This window comes from Cygnus atratus, chromosome 5 (genome assembly GCF_013377495.2).
Source record: "Cygnus atratus isolate AKBS03 ecotype Queensland, Australia chromosome 5, CAtr_DNAZoo_HiC_assembly, whole genome shotgun sequence".
Lineage (NCBI taxonomy): Eukaryota > Metazoa > Chordata > Aves > Anseriformes > Anatidae > Cygnus > Cygnus atratus.
The window spans coordinates 2,361,635-2,376,371 of NC_066366.1; the positions used below are offsets into that span (position 1 = coordinate 2,361,635).

The 14,737-nt window shown below is 46.7% G+C and overlaps 1 protein-coding gene across 1 annotated transcript; it reads left to right on the forward strand.

Annotated features, from left to right (window-relative positions):
* Positions 1-14,248, forward strand: NRIP3 (nuclear receptor interacting protein 3). Its single transcript, XM_035550354.1, has 7 exons — positions 1-174; positions 8,391-8,570; positions 9,504-9,586; positions 11,970-12,109; positions 12,624-12,676; positions 12,776-12,873; positions 14,147-14,248. The coding sequence occupies exons 1-7, from the start codon at positions 1-3 to the stop codon at positions 14,160-14,162; spliced, it is 744 nt and encodes a 247-aa protein (XP_035406247.1). The 3' UTR covers positions 14,163-14,248.
* Positions 14,249-14,737: the final 489 nt, after the last annotated feature.

The following is a 14,737-nucleotide window of genomic DNA, read 5'->3' on the forward strand; positions in this document are numbered from 1 at the left end:
ATGTTTTATTCAGGTATTCTGACAGAGCCGAGTAGAAAAGAAGTGGAGATAAGGGAAGCTGCATCTCTCCGCCAGCAGAGGAGGATGAAGCAGGCGGTTCAGTTTATTCACAAGGATTCTGCAGATCTCCTTCCTCTGGATGGGCTGAAGAAACTGGGAACTTCGAAAGATACTGTAAGGTTTATTGTGTTTACTGACAGCGAATAATGAGATTTAAGAAGCTGATAGGGCAGTGTCTTTTTTTTTTTTTCCATGCTATTTTACTGTTTACTGTTAAGAGAATGAGTTGGCTGCTTGTGGAAATAAGTAGAAATTGGTATAATAATGAGGCTTTTATATGTAAAGGAAAGGAAGTGGAAATACGATGTTATGGATCACGAGGTTGCTGTTTGCTAGTAGGTGCTTTCACAAGTCTCATGTTTCACTTGGATCTAAGAGCTTTTTTTTCATTGATACAAATGTCAGAAAATTGGATACTGCTTTCTATACAAAAATCTCAGAATCAGAGTAAATCAAAATGGCTTCATGTAATACATACATATGTACATGTTTGTCTGTGATGCAGATGTGTGCGTAACATAATCACAAAAGATTCAGTGAAGTACAGCCAGCAGTACTTCAAAATATAAAACTGTCAAGATTACACTTTGATAAAGGCTTATGCGTATATAGTAATTTTTACGAAGAAACTTAATGCTAGGTTTTAAATATATACATATGTAATGAACCATGTGATCCTGCAGCTGACACACAATATCCTCCATTTCTAGGGCTGGAGAGCTCTTCTAAATAATGTGCACAAATGTTTGAGCTTTCTTTAATGGGAAAAAATACTTAAATGTAATAGCAAAAGTTCTAATGTAAGAAGCAAAGTCTAGAAAATATACCTTACTGGGGAAATCTTTTCTTTATTTTTTTCCCCTCAGTTTTTGCAAAATTTTTGCACCTTGTAAGATTTCATATTTGCTTTTTTCAATGGTTGATATAGGTTTGTTGAAAAATACTAATCTTTATTTTTAGTGAGTTAATTGTGTTCTATCACAGCCTTCCTGCTCTGCTGGCTTAGGGTCAGCTTTGGGTGAGATGAGTGGAATGAGCTTGCCGTTCTCTGCATTGTGCACAAAAATGATTATTTTTTTTTTTAACATCCCAAATGTTTTGCAGTTTTAGGCAGCCACATCTCTTGGCTGGGGAAAGGCTCAGAAAGAGCTTTGCTAAGTCACCATCAAACTGTGGTTATCTGTTAGGGAGCTACAAAGTGACTTTCAGAGCATGCTGGCATGGTTATCACTGTGATCTGCAAAGACTAAATAACTTGGCATGGCTTGTGTGGGGCAGAAAACCAGGGGTTTCCCCTCTGCCCAGGTGAGGGAGACAACAGGTAGCAGAGACAGGGGTGCTGAGAGCTGAAGTCTTTTTTTCCCACAGCATTGAGGGCCGGGCTTGGCCCCAGCGCCGTGGGCAGAGCATGGGGCTCCTCACCATGCCTCCAGACACAGAAACATCACCTGAGGTTTTGTCCTCACTCCCATGCCAGCGGCAGCTGCACGTGTCTGCCGTATCATTGTCTGCTGCTCCCCCGGCAGCCTCTGGAAGGAGGGTCCCCACAAGGGTGCCTCTGCAGGGCTGTGCCCAACCCCATGCATGGCTTCTTGTCCCCAGCTGGCCAGGCGGCCCCAGCTCATGTGGTGCAGTGTGGCTGGGGATGGGCTAAGACTTTTGGTGGTGTGTGAGCAGCGCTAGGACTGTACCTGTTTGCTGGCACTAGTAGGGATCATCTTTTGATCTTGGCAAGTGCAAAACCTGCGTGCCACAGCACAGTGTTAAGCCAGGGGCTGCAGCTGCTGTGGTCACACCAGAGCCATGGCTTTGGTGTCAGCACAGAGAGGTACTGCTTCCCATGTGCATTGTGGGGCTCGGAGAAGTGGGGCCCTTGGTGCTCCCTGACCAGCCCTGAGGCGGCACATGGCTCCTGGTCCCTCCAGGACAAGGAAGGGGCAGAGCGTGGTGGAGGTATGCTGCCTGGCCCCGGCTCCCCTGGCTGTAGCGGGTCTCCAGCCAGGATGGGATGGGAGCCCAGCTGGCATGGGCTGCCCTGCTGCAAAACCACCTTGTCCCTACACCACAGCAGGGGACAGTGGACACGTGGCCAGGGATCACTTTGGCCACAGCCTCCTGCTCCGTGGGACAGATGAGGAGTCTGCCAAGAGACAGCACTGGCAAGTGCTCAGGCCCATTCCCAGAGTCCCAGAGCAGACATCAGGTCATTCTGCTGCCATGAATTTCACAGCTGTTGCAGTGGGTCATGTCACAGTGAGGGAACACAGCCAGCACTGCACAGTGCCAGGGCAGCAGTGAGCACCACTCTGAGAGGACCTACCGAGTGTTCCCAGTGGTGTGGCTGCTAGGGTGCCACAGGAATCCTACCTGGGAAGAGCAGGAGATTGTACATCTCCAGGACTGGGGAAGCACAACAGCCTCTGATACACATCTTGCTCTGGTGCTGCTTTGGGAAGGTGGGACCCCCCCACCTCGGCACAGCCTTGAACAGCACAGATAGGAGGCCCAGGGCATCAGGGGTCCTTGCTCAGGACATCTGCAAATCCTTCTTTTTGAAAAACTACACATCTAACAAAGCAGCATACTTTCATGTTTAAAATTGTGTGACAGCTGTGCTGACGTAGGTGGAAGAGCTTTTGATGTGACTGACATTATTAATGCAGGGTTTCCTGCAGGGGTTTTCCATCAGCCTCAGCAGGAGAAAAGAGGAGATAATGGCTCCTCAGATTTGGGGATGGGTGGTGAGGACAGAACCTGTCTCCAGGGTGACTGCTTTCAGTGGCAGCTGGCGGTGACTTCTCTTGTTTTGGGGATAAATCCTTTTCCTTTTGACTGCGTCCCGGGCTGGGCCCCCCGGCGGTGCTGTGCATGTGGAGGGGGGCACATCGCCTGGCCGCCTCCAGCTGCTGTGCTCTCACTCTTTTGAAGCCTGTGCTCTCCTGATGATGTCCTGCGTGGGCAGGTTTGGTGTTCCCCAGTAAATACTTTTTGTAATTGTCTATATTAAGCCCCATATTTTTTAGTATGTTACTCTGGTTTGAACCAAACTCTTCTAGCTCCTTTTTCCCTTTATGTATTTCATTTTATTTATGTAATATGAGAACAAACCATAGCTTAGCATGCTGGATTTGACACACAGCTGGGTACATGGTTATGAGCAGAAACTGGGTTTGTTTTGATGCTTTGCTATTAGCCGCCTCTCCAAAGCTCAGAAGACTGGCACAACATGGTCAATAGCTGGGATTTGGGCCTCCCAGTGCAGTACCCATGAGCTGTTGCCTGAGGTGGACATTGTGTGCTGCCCGCTGCCAGATCCTCCCTGTGCTCAGCATTGCTCTCACCAGCTCATGGGGTACTGCATTTGAAAACCAAGCAATGAAGGTTGGCAAACCAGGCTCTGACTTGGCACCCATCACAAGCCTTCCACTTGATGCAAGGAATATCACCCAGGAGAGGCTGTGACCCCCTCTGGTGGGGGGGGGGAGATGGCGGTATTGGGGGTGGAGAGGTGCGCTGTGAGGCTGTGGTGTCCCCTCCAGCAGCACTGCTGGGTGCTGCAGGAAGGGGGCCAGGGTGCTGGGGCTCTGCTGCCCTGCAGATTCCCTGTTTCCTGGAGAGGGGAAGCACTTTGTGCCCTTCCCACTGGACTGGCACAGCACCAAATTCCCTTGCTGCTCTTTGTGCATCACATCCTTGGTTTGTCTGGATTTGGTTTATGAGGAGCTTCTCCAGTCAGTGGGGTAAAAATCCACTGGCAGCAGTGCACAGAGGCAAAATGGAGATGACCATGAGGGAGTGTGCCCAATCTTGTGTATTTCCTCTGGGGCTGCAGGTGGGGAGATGCAGGCTTGGCTTCCAAAGCAGAGCGCTGGGGATGGGTGGCCCAGCAACTCACAGCCTGGGAAGAGGGAAAGGCAAGGAACACCAGAAGAAAATGATGGGAAGGAAAAATTGCTTTTCTAGTATCCTGTGTAATTTATTTTGCTGCCACACCAGGCTGAGTTTTTCCTCACTGCCCTTTCAACATGTGTAGATTATTTACTGATTTACAGCCCATCTGCTTTTTGTCCAAGAGGCACTAGCTAATTCTGACACAGGAGATTTCTGCCTTCCCACAGAGCTTAGCAGAAGCTGGTAGCTTCCTCCTCGCTTGGGGGGAAAGCACAGAGGCAGTCAGGCCCCAGGGCCAGGCACACAGATTTACCTATGTGCAAGGCAAGTGTCTGAGCCCTCCTGATCATCAGCAGTGATCCAGTTGATTCAAGCATGGACACGATTCAGCTGACCCAGATAGTCGCCTCCTTTTAGGGTGAGTCTTAAATGCTGATTAATTGGTGTTGACAAAGGCTCCATTGCCTGAAGTGGGACCTCAGAGATGCACCTCCCAGGCAGGTGTCTACATTTTGATCCCCAAACCTGCACACCGAATATTCAGCTTTGGAGGAGGCAAAAGCCTGTGCAGCATGGCACACTGTTCAGGGCATGACAGTTGCCTGCAGGAGGTCCCCTACTGCTGGGAGAATGGGGTACCTGCCACAGGTCAGGCTGTGCAAGAGCCTCAGTGCTATGTACACTTCCGTGTTCGGAGACCTGACTGCTGCCTGGACACACAGGACATGCAGGTGAGCAGAAGGCATCTCTTGTCCCATGACTTGATGCTCAAGAAGAGGCTGCTGATAGAATTTGAATGAGGGATGCAAAGAAGAGAGAGAACATGGTTATTTCCTGTGAGGAGCTCTCTTGGTATTTTAAAACTTTTTTTTTTCTTTTTTTCCCCCCCAAACTATCTAGGCACAAAAGAGAGGGCAAACCTTGTGAGATTGGTTAGGGACAGGGAGGAGCTGGCATCTGCCCTGACTTTCAGCTCTCACCTGAGACTGTTGTGACAGGTCTTGTTATCCCCTGATCTAGAAGCCAAAATAGTGAGAAACCTGCCAGGGAAATGCATACTGGGAGCTGCAGTGTGTACTTGTATATCAATTAGAGAGGAACAAAATGGACTGACTTATTTGCATTTTTGATAGACAGTGGTAAATAGGTTCTGCAATACCTGATGTCTCCATTCATTTCTAGTTTTCTAGTTTTTCTAGTCATTTCTAGTTTTCTACTTTTGACTTTTTTAGAAGATTGCAGGTTTTTGAAAAGTCTCAGGGATGGAAAGGGAGATATTTTATGAAAAAAAAAAGGCTTGTTTGGAACATCCATTTTTCTGAGCAATAGCAGGAAATATTTTTTTTACTACTGCAATTTAATAGTAGGAAAGACTATTTTTTTTCCCACTTGCATGGTGGTATGTAACATTTTATTCTCTTATAAAACTCTCATCAGTTTTGTGTGATATGTAGAAAGACAGTACCCAGTAACTTGGATTACTATGCACATTGGTCCTGGCTGTTCTGCCAACCTGAGCTGAAGAGAGAGCTCTGCCGGTTTCCAGATCTGTCACTGAAGAGGTTTTCCCCATTTCCCTTCCATAAATGGTTTGCTTGCAGTTTTCCAGCAAAATGTGCGTTTGCAAATGTCCCCTAGCACATTATCTGTTTACCAAGTATGTATCCATCACTTGAGTCATCTCTGTGACTAACATCCCTCACTCTGTTGCACATGAGAGTCGAGAAATACAAGCTAAAGCAAACTAATTAATAGTCTGAGACAGAATGGTGCTACAGGGAACCTTTCAACCCCCTTTTGCCAGATTATTTATGTACCGGAGCACAAGTAAGCAACATTTGCCAACACTCCTCTCCTCCCACCCCCCCGAAGGCAGGATGCGCTGCTGCTTCCAAAAGAACAAACATCAGCAAGAGATGGTCCCATGTAGGCTGGTAAATGTTTGCTGAATGCTAGATTTTTGTTTTTTTCATTATGGTTATGGATCCCATATAGGAGTTGTAAAACCAGGGCCTGAGAAAAACCGTGCATGTAACTGATTAATGATCTGTAGGTGAACTTGTGAAATTTTTTTAGGTTGAAACCAAGGATAGGTGACAGCCAAAATAGCAATGATGAGTGCACTGGTGACTTATTCTTCTCCAGGGTGTCCTTTCACAAGGCTTTAGCAATGCAATTTAGGCCAGGCACATCAGGAGCGCATCCTGACTGTTCTGGTTTATGACCACACAGAAATTCCTATCAGTCCTAGATACAGTGGACCAGGGCTGGCTGTGAGGTGGTGACCAGTATATGATAGGCAGTCTTCCATCCAGCTGGGAGCTTCATCTATTTTTCTCCAGCCCCCGCCCACATTTGTTGTTTGATGCTGTGAAGCATTAGTCCTTCTGATGTGTGTCTGTGTGGCAGGCAAATGTAAAGGATAATAAAGATGTGCCATCTACTGTCTTGCATTTTTCCTTGGATGTGGAGCCTTCAAGGTGATGATAGTGCTGATTGTGCACCTATTGCTTCCACCTCCTGTAAGAGAGCACTTGTTTCTGAATTGATTTCTTCATCCCTCACCATGGGGTGTGTACCACTGATAGTGGAGCTAGTCTGCCTACGTTTAATCTAATTAAGTAATACTGGTTCCTGCAGTTTAGTCTTGTGGATCCTGTTGGGAGAACGGTAGTTCACCAGTGCAGTGATGGATCTTTCTTACCTTTTGTGCACGAAGGAGGTGGCATATTTTAGGATCTGATGTTTCACGGTCACTGGGAGCCCAGCCACATTCTCTCCTTTGCACAGGATATGCTCTCAAGTGTGCCAGTCAGAAACAGCACCTGCAGCTGAAAATGATTATGAAATTTTATTTCAAGTGAGAAGTTGTCTGCAGAAGAACAGTGAAAAGTGTGGGGAAAAAAGACTACGTGTCCCAGTGGCTACTGCATATACCTGGTTTTATCACTCACATCCAGCTGAACTGCCAATGATCTGCCTACAGCAGGATGTGAAGCACCAACGCGGCTTCAGTTATTTTAGGATGATGCCAAGTTGCGTTAGCCTTCTGTAAGTGCTGTTATTTAACGTGTTGTCCAGAATATTTTTAAAGATGAGGCATTGTATGCAAGGCTGCATGCTGGCTAGCTTGGAGGACTACAACACAAGGTTTTAAAAATTATCCCAATTGAAACCCCTTCAGAACTAGGGGTTTGCTGTTTTAGATGCCTTTACAGACACATGAGTGTATTTAATATGAATGCAGGAAATTCAAGAATGAGACAGTAAAAAGCTCTTACTGCAGACAAATTAAAATCACAAGAAAAGGTTGGGGGGCAGGGGGAAAGCTTAGCCAGGCAGAGAAATGAGCAGATAATCAAGTAGAGTCATTTCACCTCCAGCAGCATGTGTGCATCCATCCATGACTAGCATTAAATATAAAAAGGCTTTTGGGAAAGCAGTCAGAGGAGATACTGAGAGGCAACATGCTTCTCACAGAGAAAATGGAAATGACACAGAAAGCAAGAAGCAGCCATACAATGCACGGGGACTTGTAGGGGTAAACTTACCTCAGATGGTGTTACCACTCCCTCTCCTCTCCTTTCTCTCCCATGGCATGACACCTAGGACTTGTCCCACTTACTCACCTTAGCTGCTAAATAGAAACGTGCAGGGAAGAGAGACCCAGGGCAAAAGCCTTATTTTTGATCAAATTCTGATCCAAAGACCAGATCTAACACTAGACAGCAAATTAAGCTCTCTCCTTGCAGTTCTGCCTTGTTCACTTGCACATGTAAGAACCAACACACAAACACCCACATCATCTTTTAAAATTTTGGGTTGATCCATGCAAAGAACATCAACAGTGGAGGTTGGACACAGCTATTTTGCATGTCAGCAACACCAGTGCTGAGCCAAGTGTCAGCATCTGTGTTCATTCAGCAGGTCCACAAGCCTTTTCCATACTTACCTAGTACACATAATTGGAAAGGTGATTTGTTACCTCTTAACTTCTCACAGTTTTGCAGAATTCCTGATGCTGTTATCAAGAGATCAAGACAATCAGAGTGGAAACAACACCTTGAAAAGCCTGATTTGTTTTTTATTCCTACATGAAACCAAATCCTGAATTTGGAAAAAGAAAGACATGCCTCCAAATTCTGGTTAATATTTTTGAAAAGGGTTATTCCCCTCACCAATGCAAAGTAGTTCTCTTTAATCAAAGCCATGTTCAGAGCTAGCACAAGAACAAATGGGTACAGCCGAGGATGAATACATGCAGTCTGGAAATCAGGGGAAATTTTCCAGTCATTGTGAGAGAAGACTTTGGGGCAGCCCTCCTTTGAGATCAGTGCTGACCCAGGGGCACCAAAGGATCATGCAGCAGGCTGGCAGTGCGTGTCACTTTGTAGCTTTCCACTGACTTCACCCTGCTCTCTTTTTGTGTTTCCTTAAAGCAACCACACAATATCCTGCAGAGACGCTTAATGGAGACAAATTTATCAAAACTGCGAAGCAGCCGGGGCAGCTGGTCTCTGAAGAGTGACATCTCAGCACAGACCAATAAGCTGAATCAAACCAAACTGGGCAGCTCAAGGAAAGTGGAGGATGAGGAGTTCATAGTGGTGAGCTGCCAGGTAATATTCCACAGCCTTCTGTTTTATTTTTTTCCTCCAGATTTTATTTTTGACAGCCTCACGTGATGTTCTTGTTTTCCTTGTTTCTCTATTAGGGATATTAGCTTAAGGCATTATTTTGACAAAACCCTGTTTAGTTCTGTAAGAGAAAAGCAGTCATTTTCAGCAGTGAAATAAAAACCTATTGCTATTTAGCCACCATCTCCTCCTACGTGAGTAATGGCACCAGCTCTGCATCACCAGAGCTTTGCAGCAGCCTTAGAGGTGGGTGCGTGCAGCTCATGGGTTGCCCAGAGCTGCACTGCTCTGGTGCCCTCACAGCCCTGGGGCTGCCATGGCATGAACACCCAAGCATCACAGAGAAAACTGGTCTGATGGATGCCTTCCCTTGGACGTCAGGCTGTAGAGAGCAGCAAGGCTGGGGGAGCACACTGAAATGCTGAGGAGTTGTCAAATCTCTGGCAAATCCCTGTGCTCACAGCCTGTCTGTTTTCCTTAAGTGCCATCCATCTTTCCTTTCCCCAAAAGTAATTCCACATTTCTTCTCTTTACCCCATACTCTCATTTTTCTTGCTCCAAATCATCCTCTTGTACCATACACCAGGTCTAGCAGCTAATCTCACCTATAGGGTGCCAAGGAGATGCCAAGGCCAGCATATGCAGCTGGAACCCCTCAGTACCCAGCACTATGTTATTTAGTAGCCCCAGCTTTTTCAAAAAGCCGTTTAACAGCCGGCTCCTGTTTACTGGGATGGACAAGGTGATGTGCTAATGCCGGTTGCCCTGTGGGGCTTGTGCATGTGGTAGAGCGTGCCCTGAGAAACAGCTTGCAGGGGACAAGGAAGGTATGGGCTGGTGTAAGGAAACACTCGTGCTTCTGCATTCCTCCTTCCCTCCCACATGTTGTCTCCCATCTCTGCTTGCTCCTCACAGTGCGCTGGGAAGGAGCTGAAGGCTGTGGTGGACACCGGCTCGCAGCACAACCTGATGTCATCCGCCTGCCTGGACAGGCTGGGGTAAACGTCCTCTCCGGTGGGCTGGGCTTTGTTCTGCAGAAACACGTGGTGCCTGGCAGTGCTTCGTGGGGCTGGGGCTTTGCTTCGAAGTGGTGCTGGTCAAGATGAAAGGTGGTGCTTTGGGCAAGCACTTGAATTTTTTCAGTGCCTGTTTGTCATTGTGTTTGTGGTGAAACACAGAAGTTGTCTCTTGCCTTCAGTGTCCTTGGAGGAAAGTAAAGTCCCCAGAGTCCAGCTCAGCTCTGCAGGGCTGCACTGCGGAGCATGGACCTTGCTGCTGGCTGCATTTGCTCCAGTGCTGGTTATAAAGCACCTGTATGGTTATGTACAGGTGTGTGCTCTAAATGAGGTGTCTGGCGCTACTTGCAATAGCAGACTGCTCCCTGCTGAAGGGAAGGGAAATAGATGTTAAAGAACTGACTGAGCCATTCAAAGCAAAAGCCCTGCTGATCTCTGGGGAATGGAATCAGGCATCTGTTCACAGGGCATCAAGGAGCTTTTGGCCATTAATTCCTATGCAGGCACTGCTTTTTATTGCTAACTTGCAACAATTATGCAAAAACTACTACAAACTGTGAAGCAACTCAGCCTTGTTTATGGATTATAACAGTGTGTGTGGAGGGGTTTCATCCTTCAAGATATTACACTGGCTGCTCAACATGTCCTAGCTGTACGCTGATGGCCTGTGACAGTCCGTATACTGCCCATGTTCCCCATGCTGGTCCTGTGCATTTTTTTTTTTTTTTTTTGCAACACTGCTCAGCTTCAGAAACCATGCCCAGGGACTGACCCTGGCAGGACCCGGCTCTAGCTGACATGCACCAGCAGGACTGCCTTTCCACCAGCTTCTTGCAGCTCCCTTGCTGTTTGTGTTTGCAGTGACAAAAGCTAAAGCCAGATTAACCAAGCAGCTTAAAAAACGGGGCTTTGATGCCCGACTTTTTCTGCCTTCTCTGTCGTAGGCCCTGTGCAACTACAGGCACTGCTCCGGCATGTTTTACTTCAAAGCAGTCTAGTGCACGTGGCAATGATAAAACATGAGTTTTGTTTAAATTCAGCCCTGGAAAGCAGTGGGGAAGAGACTTGCTGAGTGTGCTTGTTCCTGCTGGGGCTGAAGGGCCTCGTAGGATGCTGTGCCGAATGCTGCTGCCCGCAGGTCAGGCTTGGGGGCTCTGGGGTTGGGTTCCTGCTGTCTCTTCTGGGGTCTTGGCAGAATGAGTGTGCCTGAGGCACAGGCTTTTTAAAAATCTGTGTGTTGTCATTGTGCTTTTTGAGGTCTTTCTCTTGCCTTTAAGGATAGCTCTCAGGTCACTGCAGTGCAAGAAATCCTCCTTGGGTGTAGGACTGAACAGCAAGGCTGTGCTTGGGGGCTTATGGAGGGGAACAGAGACCCAAGCCTGCATGTCTTCCCTCAAGTTGCTAGAGAAGCTGCTGGGAAATGCCTACTCCAGAACAGTTCTGGGGCAGAACAAGCCAGCTCAGGGTCAAGGAGACAATAAACTTCTTGATGTGCTCCTGACAGCATTTTCAAGGCTAGTCTCTAAGTAAAGAGTCAGAGGGGATCCAGATTGTTCTCTTTGCTGCCTCTCCTGGTCTTTGTACTTGTGCTGAATGATGTGGGCAATCTAACCTCAGCACTGGCATCTCTGTCTCTTTGAATAGACAAAAATAAATGCAGCTTTTACCTGAGAGAGACATTACTGTCTGGGTGGTTTTCCATTAGATTCTAGTTCAGTTTAAAAGACAAATTAAAGCTAAATAATTAATCAGCGTTGTCAGAATAGTTCTTGGAGCACAGACAGAAGAAATTACTGTACTTGAGATATTTGTGACACCTTTTTTTCTTTTATTGGGCTGAATGTGATTTATATGTCACAGCTTCCTCTGAAGAGAGCCAGCAGTAGTATCTGCTAATAAGCAAGCATTACACACATTGCCCTAGCTGTAAGGCATGGAGACAAAATGTTGTTATCTCAACTGATGGAAGTCAATGTAGAGCATCACTTGCTTCCTCCAACACTAAATTAGAAGCAATTTTAGACCAGGAGCTTTCTTAAGTCTTGGGGAAATGTAAAACAAAAGATTCCTCAGGTAAAAAGAACTCACAAGTTGTGAGTTACATTCAGAGTTCGCTTCAAACAAGGTCTGACTCAACCCCATGGCTGCATCTTGGGATTGTGCTATGAACTGAAGTGGGTATGAGCTGCTGACTATACACAGAACATCACAGAAAACCTGCCAAGAAAGCAGCTTCTGTTAGCAGCCTGGTAATATGAACAAGCTAAGAGCACTTCAAGTCTGAGTACCCTTCAAATGCAGTTTGCTCCTCCCCAGATGGTCTGAACTGTGGCTGTTTCATGTCAGAAGTGTTTTCAATGTGCAGGTTAAAGGAGCATCTTGAAGCACTTCCCAGTGAGGAGGAGGCAATTTCATTACCACACAACAAGAGGGTCATTGGCCAAATTGACCATCTGGTCCTGACAGTGGGAGCGGTCCGCGTGGAGTGCGCTGCGCTTGTTGTGGGTGAGTGCTCATCTGATGCTTTGGGTGTGAGCTCCACTGGGGGTACCCTGAGGGAAACATGAAACTTCAGGAAACACATTAAAATTCAAATAGAATTACTTCTGTTCTTGATATTGTGTTACATTAATTCCTGGATTGATACTCCGGGCTGAATGCTTATGTGCAGACCGGCCACAGCAAGTTGGAGGGAGGCTGGCCACGGACCTTGACTTCCCTGGCGTGGTCTGTGCTCAGCCGTTTGGCTGGGCAGTGGGTGTGGGAGGGAGAGAGGGAGGGAGGGACAGAGGATCTGCTCAGCAGGGCTGTGCTGATAGCACCAAGCTTGTGCTCTGCCATGTGTCCGTGTCTCCCTTGCCTTTCCTCATTTACCTATGTTCCCCTCCAGAGTAATTCAATCCATTTATAGACTGGGTTTTGTTTAGCAGAGAAGCCATCAAGGAAGGGTGTAGATACTCTACAGAAAGCCATGGGAGATCATTTTGAATGTATAAATCCAAATGTTCCTATTTTTCAGAAGACAATGAGAAATCCTTCTCCTTTGGCCTGCAGACACTGAAATCCCTGAAGGTAAAAGTTTTCTAGTAGGGCTTTTACCCATGCTGGAGAAGCTGGGACCACTGTGAATTGCAGCTTTCCCTCTTACACGAATACATTTATTCTTTACAGTGTGTCATAAACATGGAGAAGCACCATCTTGTTCTGGGGAAGATGGACAGGGAAGAAATCCCATTTGTGGACAGCATCAGCGCTGGGATGGGAGAGCAGTAAGTTTGCTGTGCAGCGGGGCTGCATGGGGCTGTCCAGGCTGGCGGGCAGTGCCACACAGCCGGGCTGCACAGGGGCAGGCAGACCCTTGCTGCAGGTGAGATGGAGCTCACCGGCACAAGCAGAAACTGTTTTTGATGACTCGTTGAGTTTTGAAGCAGAGCCCCTGGATTTTTCAGAAGCCTTTCTCAGCTTCTGCTTTTTCTCTGGTAAACGTTGCACAGTAAGGGGGATGTCTGCAAAAATCATGCTTAGGGAAATAGCTCAGAAAATATACTGAGGTCATTAGGAAGTCTCCTTGAGCATTGCTTTTTGAGAGCATTCCCAAACAAACATTTTTCTGGAAAATATTTGCAAAGCAAGGCAAACAAATCCACATGACTATTTTACAAAGTGCGGGAGAGAGAGATCCTGCCTGGAGATAACGGTGTTGCCTCTTCTTCCTGCTTTGACCCTGGCTGCTGTTGCTTCTTCAATTTTATGTCCCCGCAGGAAGACAGTGCTGCCCACTCTGGTACTTCCTTAATGCATGCAATAACTCCCTGATATGTCCTGGGGGCTAATGTTTGCTGATGGCATGAGAAAGCATCTTTGGCAAATGATGTTGGGCAGTACCTTCTCTAGCTGCCCATCATGACCAACCACAGTTATTTCAGAAGCCCTCAAGGGGCCTGGGCAGAAGCAGGTGGGAAGCAGCAGATCTTCCTCAGCTAACTGTATTTAACTATCTGGGGAGCGAGCACACTAGGCACGTGCGCACCAGGTTAGGGAGTCAGGGTACCAGTCTTGATTGCTATTAAAGTTGGTATTTCCTGACAGCAAACACTGCCAGGGCTGGAGATGCTGATGTCCTCTCCTACTCTAAGCAAAGGGGGGTCCTGGGTGACCCAGGCATCAGGCATGCGATGGGTGGGCGCAAATGTGGGCACTTGATGGCCAGCTGGGCACCTCTTAGGTACCCTGCAGCATGCTCCTGTGGGGACGGGAGCGCACAGGCAGCCCATGACACCTGCCGGCTGTGGCATGTGCTCCTGCTGCAGGGCTTGTTTCCAGCACAGGAGGGACGTGATGCCCTGCACAGCACCACAGGGACAGGGCGCTGCAGGGTGAAACACAGGCTGTTTTCCCTGTCTCCTTTGAAATACAAATGAGAGAGGCTTCTTGTAGTGCTGCTGCAACTGCAGCTATGAATTATTTCTTGCTACTGCATTCAAAGCTATTTTTTTTTCCATGTAACAATTCTGATTAAATATATTTTCCTTCCTGTTTCAGCACTTTGGAGGCATAAAGAGAAATTGAAATGCTGTCCCTACACAAGAGCTTGACATCAAAGAAATTCCGTGCAGCTGTTCCAGATGAAACAGCAATGCACTGCTTTGAAAACATTTATACTAGGCTACAGTTTAAGTATAGCTAAATGAAATCTGTTCAGTAGCCAGTAACTTAGAGATATTGTCATGTTTATCTATGGGTTTTGAGAAACAAATGTGTGCTTATTTTCTGGACTTTTCTATGTAGTGTTCTCTTTATTACGAACAGTTGGGAAACCTTATGAATTTCTTCTGCTGAGAAAAATAATTTTTATAGTAGCCTCATAAGAGTAATTGTATTTAGCTGTGATTAGAGGCTATCAGAATGAAATTTTTATTAATGATTTTTCCAGAGGCTAAGCATTTATATTCACTTAATTGATATTGCCACATTCAAATGGCCATTACCAGGAAGTTACTCATAGTAAAATAACAACACTAATATCGTTTATGAATTATAGTTCATCCTGTTAGCCATAGTATTGTTGCTGTGTAATTGGGGACGCAACTGCTGGCTTGATGAGAAAGAGCAATTACAAAATTATTCATGGGT